This window comes from Natrix helvetica (assembly GCF_964273705.1).
Source record: "Natrix helvetica genome assembly, chromosome: 1".
Lineage (NCBI taxonomy): Eukaryota > Metazoa > Chordata > Lepidosauria > Squamata > Natricidae > Natrix > Natrix helvetica.
The window spans coordinates 135,279,093-135,293,417 of NC_138548.1; the positions used below are offsets into that span (position 1 = coordinate 135,279,093).

General features: G+C 36.7%; 1 protein-coding gene across 1 annotated transcript in view; it reads left to right on the top strand.

Annotated features, from left to right (window-relative positions):
• Positions 1 to 14,325, top strand: part of PDIA5 (protein disulfide isomerase family A member 5) — a 241,481-nt gene that overhangs the window by 68,131 nt on the left and 159,025 nt on the right. Inside the window, exon 3 of the mRNA XM_081938793.1 lies at positions 132 to 219. Coding sequence (XP_081794919.1) covers positions 132 to 219 — 88 coding nt within the window. The remainder of the gene's footprint in view (positions 1 to 131; positions 220 to 14,325) is intronic.

Below are 14,325 nucleotides of genomic sequence, written 5' to 3' on the forward strand. Positions count from 1 at the left end.
AATATTTATTAATTTCTAGGGCTCTCTGAAAATTCCAGTTAAAAGGCAAAATGTTTTATGGAAGAATTCTGCCAAGTTGTGTTTAGATGCTTATGATTTTTAAAGTAAATATATTCCTTTCTCTCTCCCAGCGGTAGCTGCTGACAGTTCGCTCAGGTTATTATCTGATGTAGCCCAAGCTGTGAAAGGCCGTGGCACTATAACATGGATAGATTGCGGGTACGTAACATAATGCCTTACATTTTCCCATCTACTGAAAGCAGTAATGTCTAAACTAAAGTTTTGATATTGTTATGTGAATTCCCCAGACTTACCCACTAATCTTTGACAATTGTATTCAGCATCATCTGCAGGGATGTAAAAAAAAATCTGTATTGTGGTTGCCAAAATCAATGACAGTTACATCACCGTACGAAAGAGTCTTCTATTAGAATGCCATTTCTACCGTCTTGCCGTAATAACCTCTAACCCCACCCCATCCACTCCCATACCACAGATTACAGTTACATGTGGATTGTTAACATGGGAGAATTTAAAGAGCCACTTTGAATCAGATCAAGTGGCTAATCAGATATCTCTAAGAAGAAATTCAGTGTAGCTTTAAATTGCAATAAAGATTATTATCATCCATGTTCTATGTCTAAGACACTTTAAGTAATCAGAACATGAAGTGTGAGATTGGGGTTTACTGCTAAATGTTTGTCTGGGCAACTTCACTACTTTTTGTTATTAAATACCTACATGTAAGTGCTGACTGAGAAGTTTTGGAGTTGGGCCATCAACAATAGGTAAAAACGTATTTCTACTTAAAATCTTGTAAGACTGTGGTGATGGAAGACCGGTGCTTGACAACTCCAGTGGAGTGCTTAGATCAGCTCAATTAAAGTTCAGTCCAGTTAAAGGAGAGATCAGTACTTTATATCACACGACAAGATGTCCACAGAGAGTTGAAATTGCCCTGAAGAATCAGGTACATAGCTTGGATGTTCTTAAAGCAGGAGTGCAGTTTTGGAGGTCAAAGCTCACATTTAGTCTTTGAATGGTGTGCTGGGGGTTACAGTAAACATGTAATTTTCATTCAAATTCAATCTGATTTAATTTACAATTCTTTGTCATGTATTGGAACTTGGGAGCAACTGTTGGTTGCATGCAAATCATAAGAGGATCCAGGAGATTAGAGAAGAGCCCCAGTTCCTGCCACCCTACAATTTCAAAAGCATGCAAATGCAAGTAGATAAATAGGTATCACTTTGGTGGGAAGTGCTGGCCACATGACTGCGGAAATATCTTTGGACAGCACTGGCTCAATCGCTTTGAAACAGAGATCAGCACTGCCCCCTATAGTTGGCAAACACTAGCAGAGTAATATTCTCAGGGACTCCTTTTTTTTTTTTAAACCTGGGGATTAAGATTATGTCTGTCTATGTGTCTTTCAATCCCTTAAATTCATCCTTGGAAACTCTTCATGAATCAATTGTTTCCCTAATTTCTGAATCTAGTAGTGTAGCAAGCAAGATTTTTGGGGCGGGAGGGGGTTTCCAATCTCTGAAAAGCTCTCTCTCCCTGGAGTATTCCCCCATGTTTCTAATTATTCAGTGCCACCTAATAATATTCTGGTCTGCCAGACAATGTTGTGCATTTTAAATACTTTAAATACTTATTTAATTACTTATTTAATTTAATAGTTGGTTTAGTTCTGCTAAGGCCTTTTAACTTTTATGTCTGGTGATGCTTTTAATCTTGATATTTGTATTCTTTTGAGTTGATACGTTAGGTTTTTTAAATGTTTTATTAGTTAAAATTGTGCTATGCACTATAGAAAATAATTTATTTTAAGAGACATTAAATAAATTAAATAAAAATTAACCTTTGTCCAAATGGCATTAAATGGGAAGTATTTGGCAGGTTCTCTGTTATCCGTGCTCATTGCAGCATTTGATGTTTTGTGCCGCTAATCAAATGTCATTGCATGCCCTTCAGCAAAATCACTGTCTTATATTTCTACTTGTAACTTGAGAATAAAACCTTCAGAGGAGATGTAGCTGGATCTCAAAAACTACTGCTATTCTTCCAGAAGAAATTAAATGGATTGAGTTTGTTCTGCTATTGCTGCTTTAGTAAATAAAAACAACATCCAAATTAAATGAAGGTCTCTCTCTGTCCCACTCTCTCTCTGTCTGTCTCCTCTGCCTCTGCCTCTGCCTCTGTCTCTCTGTCTCTCTCTCTGTCTCTCTCTCTGTCTCTCTCTCTCTCTCTCTCTCTCTCTCATGTGTGTGTGTGTGTGTGTGTGTAAAATAGCCTAGAATTGGTGGTTTCCTATTGGAAACAATTTCTCAGAATACTGTTGAATAGAAAGCTCTGTGTTCAAATTTGTTCATTATGTTTGTGTGTGAGTCTGCACGTATGCATGCATGCATAATTTCCCAAAAGTTGGATTTCTTCATTCTGTCCAACTTGTTGCAGACTATAGAAACTTCTGAATCCCCCCAGACACACACACACTGTTCTTACAAAATTGCTTCATAGAGATTTCTTCCCTTGCAAACTCACCCGGTAACTCCACGGTAGATTACACAGAAGTTTGGGGGAAGGTATTTTTGTGAAAGCTTGACTTGTTTGACAAATATTGACAAGGAGCAGTTTGTTTGGCAGCTGTGTTCTCTGCAGCTCATAATTCTTTTTTTTTTTTTTTTGGTCTTTTCATATTATGGTATTGAAAAGGATTTCTGAAAGGAAGAAAAAGCCTCTTCAGGAATGTGGGTGTTGGCAAAACTGTCAGCCGTGCTGTGCTGGGGCTTCTGCTTCCTGCTCTTCCTGCAGCGATAACAGCTTTGCCTTTTAAGGAATTGGCCATATTTTGTTTCTTACAGTTAATATTCTGTCTTGAGAGGAAAGCAATATTGTGCCTGTTACTGATCAGATTTTATTATTCTATCATTCCCTCACACTTGATCCTAGCCTTCTTCAATAATCTATTCTTATATTCCTACCACTCAGTTATCGTTACTAAACAACAGTAAGCAACCATTAATTTTGCCTACATGGTTTTTTTCGGGTTTTGTTTTTACAAATTTCTCCTTCTGCCCTTTCCCAAAGTAGAACAATTCCTCTGCCGTTCCTTTCTTAAATTATTTAAGCATGGTCAGTGCAGGGCTGATCAACTAGGTGGCAACACTTAACGGACTGACTAATCTAAAAAAAAAAAAAGTGAAGTTAGGCCTGACTGGGAGAAAACTAAGAAAGCAGGTTATAAGCTCTGTTGGGAAGTTAAAAAGAAAATCTCAAACGATGGCAGTGATAAATCTTTTCAATATTTCCCAAAGATTACAGTGGGGTGGCCCTGAAGTGACTAGAAACCTGCTTCAATTCTGCAGAGTCTTTAATGCATGACCTGCTACTTGAATTTTATCCACGTCGGCCACTTTTCCTTCATCGTTTCCTTCAGAATATTTTCAATTCAAGCAACAAAAGAACTGGACAAACAGATTTGGTGAACTGTACTCCAGTTATACAGTATGCCACTTTGGTGGAAAGGAAACAGTGTTCCACGCACTGGAACACTGTTTCGGCATATAGCCACGCCCCCGAACTGGTTCCCTGGTCACCGCTATCACCGCCACCATCTTTTTTTTAGTTCTGAGCATGCGCAAAACAATTTTAATTGAACTACACATGTGCACACAGCGTGCATCCAGCGCACGCACACAAGCAAACCAGCAGTAAAGCTGGCCCCTGGTTGGCTCTCTCAGTTAAGAAATGGAGGTTATTACGGCGCCCTGTTTGAGTCAGACGTAACTAGAAAAGGGAAACCTTTACTCCAGTTACCGTATTTTTCAGAGTATAAGACGCAACTTTTTCCCTCAAAAAAGAGGATGAAAATCTGGGTGCATCTTATACACTGAATACAGCATTTTTGGCCTCCTGAAACCCCGCCCCCTTTGCAAAAATGGCCATGCATAGCCTTTAGGAGGCTTCCAGGGTGCTCCTGGGAGCTGGGGAGGGCAAAAATGAACAAAAAACGGGCTGTTCTTTTACTTGTTTTTGCCCCCCCCCCCCAGTCCCCAGGAGCACTTTGGAAGCCTCCTAAAGGCTATGCATGCCCTTTCTTTTGACAAAAAACAGGGCCCATATTCACGAAAAGGGCCATTTTGGGGAGGTCTGCAGAGTATAAAACCTTTAAAAAAAAATTGCCTCTTCAAAATCTTGGTGTGTCTTTTACTCCAGTGCATTTTATACTCCGAAAAATACGGTATACATTTGCTGCAACGCACAAACGTTCAAGAAGTAATAGAAGCAATAGTTATAAGCAGAAGTGTTTTCTTTCAATTTTCAACAAAAATATTTTATGGCAAATGTTACGTTGTTTCTGTTAAAGCCTTTCTCCTGAGTAAACAGTTGGAAAGTTAAAGTCTTGTCATGTTACGCTTGACTTGGAGTACAGGCAACGAGAAAGCACTGTAACAGTGGCTGCTGCACCAATAATCAATGTCTTCTGTCACAAAGAGAGTGAGGTTATCTCCTCTTGGACGTTACACAATAAGCGCTTTCCGAAATGTCTTTTGCTTGACTTTGTGTGAATAGATTTGTCCAGATTGCATGAGATTTGGGAGATAAGAAACAGAGATTGTGGCTCATTTTATTTATTTACTTTTTGCATCTATGACATCATAGGATAACCCTCAAAAAGATACCATTTTTTTTAATGGAGTAGGGAATGGCTCCATTTGTAAAACAGTTCAGATGGTCCTCACTTAATGGCCACTCTTCAAAGTTATAATGGCACTCGAATGGTATTTATTTATTAATACATATGATGATTGCAGCAACCTCACAGTCACGTGATTACAGTCCGGGCAACCGGCCCACAAATACAATGTCACAAGTTCCCATGGTCATGTGATTACCATTTGTGACCTTCACGTTTTGATCCCAATGTGCAAAGTTAGTGGGGAAGCCATCAGGAGATAACCAATGGCAACCACATGACATCATGCTTAATAATAGCATTTAATTTGTACACAGGTAGTCCTCAACTTACAATTGAGCCCAAAATTTATGTTGTTCAGTGAGAAATTTGTTAAGTGAGTTTTGCCCCATTTTATGGTTTTCCTTCCCAATTTGTTTAGTGAATCATTGCAGTTATTAAATTAATAACACAGTTGTTAATTGAATCTGGTTTCCCCATTGACTTTGCTTGTCAGATGATCGCAAAAGGGGATCTCATGGCCCTGGGATACTGCACCCATCATAAATATGAACCAGTTTGCCAAGCTTCCAGATCTTGGTCACATGATTATGGGAAGGTTGCAATGGTCATAAATGTGAAAAATGGTCATAAGTCACTTTTTTCAGTGCTGTTGTAACTTTGGTCATTAAATGAACTGTTTTAAGTTGAGAACTACCTGCAATGGAAAGTGCTGTAACTGCACATTGTACTTTATGTCCATGTTACTGAGCGGTGAAAATTCCAGTCCCAATTACTGTTGTTAAATGAGGACTACCTGTATCAAAAAACATCTTTGAAAGCTATCTATATTTGATTAATTATGTGCCATCAACTCTTAGTGATCACATAGATTTTCTCCATGATGATCCATTCCTATCTTACTCCTTCACTTCTTCCAATGCTGCACCAATCACCACTAATACTGAGTCCATCCATTTTGCTTTTAGTTTTCCTCCTCTTCTCTTTCTTTCCAGAATCATACTGTTCTCTCAAGTGCTGGGTCTTTGCATAATCTGCCCAATATAGGATAATTTGAGCCTAATCATTTGTAATTCAAGTGAAAAGTCTGGGTTTTGTTCAATGATTCATTGGTTTGTTTTATTGGCAGATCACGATATTTTCAGGAGTTTTCTCCACCAAATTTCATGTGTTCCAATAAAGGAGAATATTTGTAGCTCACGGTTGAAATGAGGGGCCCTTGATGCTCTCTGAGCTTGGTTGTTTTCATTACCCACACTAGGTAACATCATCAGTGGTATCCTAGCACTGATGAGGTTACTTAATGTGGGTAATGAAATGTCTGCAAGAAAACAACTACAGGCTTAGAGAGCGCCAAGAATTCCTAATTTTCCTAAAAGTGTGTCAATACTTCATTTGTCCTGCTTCTCCAATTTTCACTATTGTAAAGTCACAGGAAATACCATTGCCATTTTTGGATTACATAGCTCAAAAATACTGGAATGCTAGAAGAATTAAAAAGAAAAGCAATCAAACCTATGGGCTAGAATAACTCTCCTATATGTGAGATTGTTTTATTTTAAGAAAAAGTAAGTAAGTGTGTAGAGGCTTCTTAAACTATGCATAATGTGGAGAAAATGGGCATGAAGAAAGGTTTCTTTCAAACTGGTAAACTCAGTGATGAGTAGGCATACACCAAGTCTCTTCCCTTAAACATGGCATCTTACAAGTCCTTACAAGCATACCTCTTCTTTGCCTATGAGACACCATTCCCCTGAGATCCAACCAGCCCCCCCCCCCCCCCAATCCTTCTGTCCTTTCAGACATTATTCAGGACCTGGCTGTTTCCTCAACACTGGGGTAGGATGAGATGAGGATATTGAATCAGAAAAGTATGGTTGTGGCATCAGGTTTTTCTTTTTCTTTAACATTGGTGATTTTATATTGTTTTATTTGTTGTAAGCTATTCAGAACTGATTTTAGGATGGGCAGCTATACATATTTTTTTAATAAAATAAGCCACACTCAACCAGCTAATACAATTGCACAACAGACAAAAGGAACTGTTCTACAAAGTCCATTAGAGATAGGCAGTTTATTAATCCAAATAAATAAATTAATATATCTGAATAGGATCTAATCTGAATCGTAGCATATGCTCCTAAAAGATGAAACTGTGGTCAGATTAAAGGGGCATAGACCACTTCATAGAAGATAAAAGTTATCACTGCCTTCTAATTGCTAACCCTAATCTGTACCGATGGATATCTTTTCTGATTTATTATCATTGCTCAACCTGAGTGCCAATGGGAAAAGTAATGCTAAACATTCTGGATAAAATAAATGGCAGTTTGTGATATTTTATTTTACTTGGGGAATGGGGTTGGAGGCATTTCTTTGGGGTCCAGTGAATGGTCCAGCACTCAGCTGCTCAATGCAAACTACTCTTGGTAACAGTATGCCTTTGATTGCCATCTATCAAAAGAAAAGGCTTCTAGGCTTTAAAAATAATTGCAACGCTTGTATTCTTTTTTAAAAATTCTAATAAACTAGAAGTTGATTGGCAACTTTGAGAAATGGGCCAAATGCCTCCTTTATTCTGTTACTGTTTCTTTACAGTTTTTTGAAAGAGGACTATGGTGCCAACAGGCTAGAACAGGGGTCTTGAAACATGGCAACTTTATGACCTGTAGACTTCAACTCCCAGAATTCCCCAGCCAGCATGGCCAGCTGAGGAATTCTAGGAGTTAAGTCCACAAATCTTAAAGTTGCCAATTTGAAGATCGTTGGGCGAAAGTTATGGCCTATTTGGGAAACTATCTTTCTATCCCTAAGGAAAGTGAAGACATTTACAATAAATAAATAAAAATAAAATCCAAACTAACCATTCATGAGCTTGTTTGTACTTCCTAGAGAAATGTTTTGAATGTTAGGGATGGCAGACTGTCCAGATTACAAAACCCCCATGCGTGCAAGACTTTTAATGTCAAGTGCCCAAGGGCACTTAATGTTGGTTGAGCAATATGCTCTCATGCGTAAAAGTGAAGTCAGTGGCAGAGCAACAAAGTGGGGCTTTTTTCAACACTGGTGCCCTTCCCTTCCTTCCTTCCACTAGGGAGAGATTAAAAGGGGCTGTGGCTTCCTCTACGTTTTTCCATCTTTTTGATTTCAAGCAGGCTTTTATGCTCAATAATGAAGTTATCTCCCTTTTTTCTGATTCTGTTTTGTTTCATAGCAAGTGGTTGTCAGCAGTTCTAGAAAAAGCAATAAAATATAAGCCTCATAAAGTGTAACCAGTGTTACTGGATGGTGATCTGCCTTTTCATCCCTTCCCAAATTTGAGATTTGGGGATTTTAATTGGTGATACTGAAATAGCATGGCATTATTAAGTTCATTTGAGGTAAAAATACCTCCCGCACCCGAGAAATGTCACAGAAACACATGTTTAAAAGTGGCCAGTTTCCTCCTTTCCCTTCTCCACAATGCCAGAGGGAGAATTTTGCATAATTAAGACAAAGTAGGTTCCATTTAAAAAAGAAAGACCCACAACTGATGTGACAGATATGCTTTCATTTTATTGCGGTTTCCTCATACTTTTAATTAGAGGACTCTTGTCCAGGGATCTGATGTAGAATGATTAGCAGAACAAATGTTGGCATTTTAATAACTTCTGATGAGATTCAAGATATCTACTGTTTGTAGCTTGTCAATTATGAGAAAGATGGGTATATTTTGCTCAAAATTGACAAGATCTTATGCATCAAATTAATATTATGAGCCAAAGGCTAAATATTAGGGCTGGCAATATAATTACTGTAGTAATTGCAATTCCATAAATTTTTATGCACTTTACGCGCTCTACGTATATGTATGTAATAAAGAACCAAAATGACCCAGATGTTGTGTTGTAATTATTGAAAGCTTTTCTTTTATTCTCCCAGTTAGCAAACAGCAAAAATCCATAAAATCAAGCAAGAAAATATGTTAAAAACATTCAGATCAATCTGTTCCCAAATGTCTTCATTTGGACTTCTTTCCAATTTATGGAAAGTTTTTTATTTCTTACGTTTTGGCATTATTGTAATGTTTTTGTTTTTGGAAACTTATTTTAGTGAGACCTCCATAATGAAGGTTGTATACAAAAATATTCTACAAACATCTGAAATGGTTTCTAAACCATGCTATTACAACGCATGTTTGCTTTCCAAGCCATTGAAGATGTTAAAGATCATTTTATATAAATGAATCCTGTTTTTATGATTAATCTGAAGCTTGAGTTATTTGTTCATTGTACAAGCAGTCCTCGAGTTAAAACTGTAATTGAGCCTGGAGTTCCGTTGCAAGTCATGGCAGCCATTAAGCAGGTCACTACATGACCACACCCATTTTTATGATCTTTTTTTGCAGTAAACGTTAAATGAACACCATAGTCTTTAAGTGAACCTTTTTCACCAGACGTAAATGCCAAAAACAGGCAAACAACACCAAAAATCGCAGTGACATAATTGTGGGACACTGCTAATAGCCATAAATGAGAGTCAGTTGCCATGCGTCCCAAATGCAATCATGCAAGTACAGGGGTGGACGTGGCTATTGGAACTTTGAAAATGGATCATGATGTAGGAGATAACTAGGCTGAACCTGAGGGAAGGGTCAAGCGCATCAGTCTCAAGTCCCTTCATGCCCACAAAAGATCTAAATCCAACCTATTAATGTTATTTACTACCAATTTGCCTAGAGTGTTTAATAGTTCAGATTCTTGTTTAGAGGTAGCACAGAATAAATTTGCAGCCATTTGAACAACTCTGGTTTCTGACTTCTTCCGCTTGACATATAAGTAGCTTTGGGGAGGTCCATCATAACTTTGAATGGTTGCTAATCTAGTACTACTTGTTATAAGTTGAATTAATAAAATATTGTCTTAATTTTTTATAAACATTGCTTATAGGAAAAGAGCCATATTAGTCTATAGTGGTAAACTATCAGAAAGAATGGTAACAGCTTTTCTGACTAACAAAGTTTATTAAAAGGCAAGTGTCTTTTAAAAGAACTACCAAGCTACTCTATAGAAACACATCTGGCTTCTGATGTCTGTTTTTCTTTGCATTTTGTGCAGAACATTTACCTGTCCTTCTGGAAGTTTCTAGGGACAAGTTTGCTGACAGAAATAGTACATTCTTTTTCGCTCCACCAGCACAGTTAGATAGCAAAAAACATTAAATCACTTAACCAAACCTGGTAAAGCGCACAGCATAATAAAATGTAACTGATTTGATTTCCCCAACCAGGGCAGAGATGGTTTGAACTTAGTGACAGAGAAGACCATACAATGATATCTCCATTATTATTATTTTTTATGGCAGTCTAACTCCAGCCCTTGGATTTCCTGCATGTCTTACATATAAATACTAATGAGGCTCAGCCATTCTGAGCTTCAAAGCCCTAAAAATTTCAGCCAGATGCTGCTGTCTGTATATTATAATTAACCCACTTTCAGATTCATACAAAATTGAACTGGTAAGTTGTAACTTATGCTAGTTATGGATAGGACTGATTTTAAAAAGTGAAAAAGTATTTGTTCCTCTTTGTACTATTTACTTGAAACTGTAGAAGACATGGTTTAGGACCAATGAAGAAATCAGGTTTTTAAAAAAAATTAAGATTCTGTATGCAGAATTTTTTTTTCCAAAAAGCATTGCTTAGTTGAGGAAATGTTCACTTAGTAATGAAAAAAAAAGATAATTCATTGAGGAAGAACTGAAACTCAATCTGATAACATAGAATGGAGCAAAATATTTTAATAATCTTTTAGTAATGAATGCATTGAGACATATTTGTGAACAATGGACTTGGAGGTTAGTTGTAAAGATTCCTTCTATAATTGATAGACTAAGTGATGTTATGGAAGAGAAACAAGGTTTTTCTGGACAATACTGAAGTTGATTCAAATATGCACTTAAAAATGACAGACTAGGAGAATGATATGGAAAAAAATAAAACATTGAATATTCAGATTAAATTGACTGATGTTTTGATAACTAAAAAGGACATATAAATAATAGACCAGAGGAGTGTCGTGGATAGCATTTCTATATTAGATGTTATCAGAAGTTTTGTGAGAGGAGATAAAGAGAAAATGAAAAGAAACCAACCAATTGTTGGGACACTATTTGAAGGGATTAAAGACCATTTGTTTGGAATAAGGAAAAGGAATATAAGGTTGGTTTATTTGACCAAGGTTAAAATAGCTGCTATTTCTGGAAGTTTTTAAAGGATTTTTCTAACACGAATTAGATAATCATGTATTAAGGTTTTGTTTGTACCTAAGAATTTATTGGAAAGAGTTTATTTGCTGTATTTTAAATTTATTTGATTAAGGTTAAAATAGTTGTATAACTTTTATTTGACTTTTACTGACTAGATTTGAATGATGAGGTTTGAAGGATATGTAATGATAAATATGATATATAAATGTAAAAGGAAGGAATTCATGGTTTTATTAAATCACATTTATAATAGATAGGTTGTTATTTCTGGTAACCCCTAATGGACTTTTGCTAATTAGGATGGATAATGAGGTTTTAAAGATGTGTTTATAGAGAATGGGGTAAAATACTGCAGGAAGAGATTATTGGTTGTATTTTAAGAGATAGTGATAAACTGTTAAAGTTGTTTGCTGGAACCAAGGGATAAGTTATTTCTTTTTTTCTTTTTCTTTTCTTTTTGCACTTTCTTTTTTATCTTCTGCTTTTTATTACATTTATACAATGTAATCTTTATTAAAATTATTGTTAAAATATATTTGGATTCTATTATCTCTGCTGTTATACACATGGGGCTTTTTTCTATTATGTTTAGGCTTCCAGCAAACTTTGCCAATTGTTAAAGATTATGGGAGTCGCAATCTAAAATATTCAGAAAGTATAGATTCTGTAAATGTACACTTACGAGTTGCAATATTTAACTAGTTACTGAGATATTATACAGAAGAAAATAATAAGAGAGAGAAATAGCTTCTTGCTTTCTTTCATAAATTGTTCTAGGTATACAGAATATCTTACAATATTTTGTGTGTTAATATTTAGAGCTTTATTAAAGATTCAATTTTTCTCCTTGCAATTTGTTTTTACATGGGTGTAAAGTTGTATCTTTTTTTAAAATATCCTGATCGTCAATCCCTTTACCTTAAACACTGAAAGTGATGGTATAATTTCTCCATCATAAGTATGTTTTTTCCCAATCTTAATATGCTAGAATCTGCAGTAGGAAAGTTGAGATTTCCCTACATTATTATAGGAGAAGAAGAGGCAGAGCCTGGAAGTGGAGTTAAGAGAGTATTCAGTCTGGGGTCATTCCATTCCCACAAGCAATCCAAGACCGGCCAGCCCCCTTTGAATTCCGTTCTCTCTTATCTAGCATCAATTTATTACAGTTCGTTAGTTGACTAGATTCTTGTTTGTAGTCTTGAACAATAAATCTTCTGAACTAGAATTTCATGTATGATCCTGATTTCTTACACCTGACAATTAGTCTAAAATTAATGATTTTAATGATTAATGATGTCTCGCTTAATGACCTTGGTGATTTCACTTAACAAATAAATGAAAAGCCCATCACAGTCACATGATTTTCTGCTTAGTGGCTGCAGTACTTTGCAATGGATTTGCCAGTCTCGCTTGTACTCTAAGAGAGGACTTTCTGTATTGCTCTTACCATTTGGCCACTTTTTTCTAACTTACAGTCAAAATTGGGTTTCCTCATCCATTGTTCCATGTTCTGCACTCTTGAGTGAGAGAGAAAAATGAGAAGGGATCTGGTCTTTTAGGTGTTTGAAGGATGCTATCTTTCTGCTTGTGTTTTTCAAAGTTAAATATATCTAGCTCATTGGATCACTTCACAGAGATTATGAAGACCTAGTTTCTAGTGTTGGAAGAAAAATCCGGTTCAGTTCCAAGCCAGGAGAAAGGCGCTGGAAATAAAATGGAGGCTGATTGGCTGCAAGGAAAGAAGATATCAGGCCTGCAGTCATCTTTTCTTTTGTGTCTTTCGCCTGCCACACTTTCTATTATATTGCTATGCATTTTCTATTGTGGGAAAATGGAAGGGGGGATTGTAAGGAGTCACATACTATGTAGACACAACAAAATTCTTTCTAGAAAGCCAAGGTCATCCTTTGTCATTGCACCTCTGCACCTGCCCGGAATTAGATAGGTGGAACTGAGGGCATGGCAGTGGGAGATTGGACCATGTGATAGACTTGTGGGTGTGGGGGCAAGATCTTGAACTTTCAACTTGGTGGAGAAAACCGGGAAGCTTTCAGATATGGGTTTTCCCAGATGTGCCAATATGGCTCTCTTAATAAATTGGAACTGAGCAATACCTTGCCTTGGACTCTGATTTACTTTTGGATGCTATTTGGAACCCCGACAGAAGGTTTTATTTGGATTCCAGAAACTTCATTGACAGGGGGGTGACTGATCCATTGGCTTAGGAATCGATGGATTTTTACAGGGTTCTGAGATGCTGCAGGAGATTGTGCAAAATAGTAAGCCTTGTGCCTTTTTTTTTCCAAACTCCCTGAATGATTCTTAAAAATATTGTAGCCAGAACTGGCCACAGTGCTCAAGGTGGGTCTGATGAATGACAAGCACAGTAGAACAATGACTTCCCATGGATTGTAATTTTATTCATGCAACCTAAAATTAAATTTGCCATTTTGTAACCATTTTACACTTTACAGGTAGTCCTCGCCTTATGATTGGTTACTTAACAACTATTTGAATTTATGACAGACCTCCCAGGGGTGCTTACACCCAGTTCTGACGATTACACCCCAGATGGATGCCTTGTGGGTGCTTGGCAATGGCAACTGACCCACATTTATGGCTATTGGTAGCATCCTGTGGTCATGTGACAGCATTCTACAGCTTTTACTTCCAGTTTTCAGTAAAACCAGACTGCAAAAAAATGGGTTTGCTTAATGACCACGTATTTGATTAACAACCATCACAAAAAAGTTCATAAAATCAAATCAGTTGTGTGGATGTCCTGCTTTATGATCATCATGATTTACAGTCATAATATATAATTAAAAGAGGAATGTTTTAACAATGAAAGGACACATAAGTCAAATGGGTTAGACTAGAAGACCTCCAAGATCCCTTCCATTTTTGTATTCTGTATTCCAGGCATGCCCTATTATATTTTTAAGTGAATTAAGATTCATGTAGCCAATATTAGTACCTAGTCAGATATCATCCATTTTATACTTTTCATTTTTGTTGTTTTCTTTCTGAAGAATTTTATACCTGTCTCTGTTAAATTCTACTTTGTGACTTTCAGTCTATTTAATTTATCAAGATCACCACACCAAAACTGGCAGGGAAATCTACTGCATATAAATAGGCAGCAAATCTTACAGTCACTCACACTAATGATGTTACCTAGTTAGATAATAAAATATCTGCGAGCAAACTCCAAACTCAGAGAATACCAAACACTCCATAGTTCAAGCCTTAGTTTACATATATTATCTTCTATTGGAACTGTCAAAATCATTTTGAATTTTATTTCTTGTAGGGTATTCGCCAATCTTACCTAATTTTACGTCATCTGCAAATTTGATAAACATCCCACCACC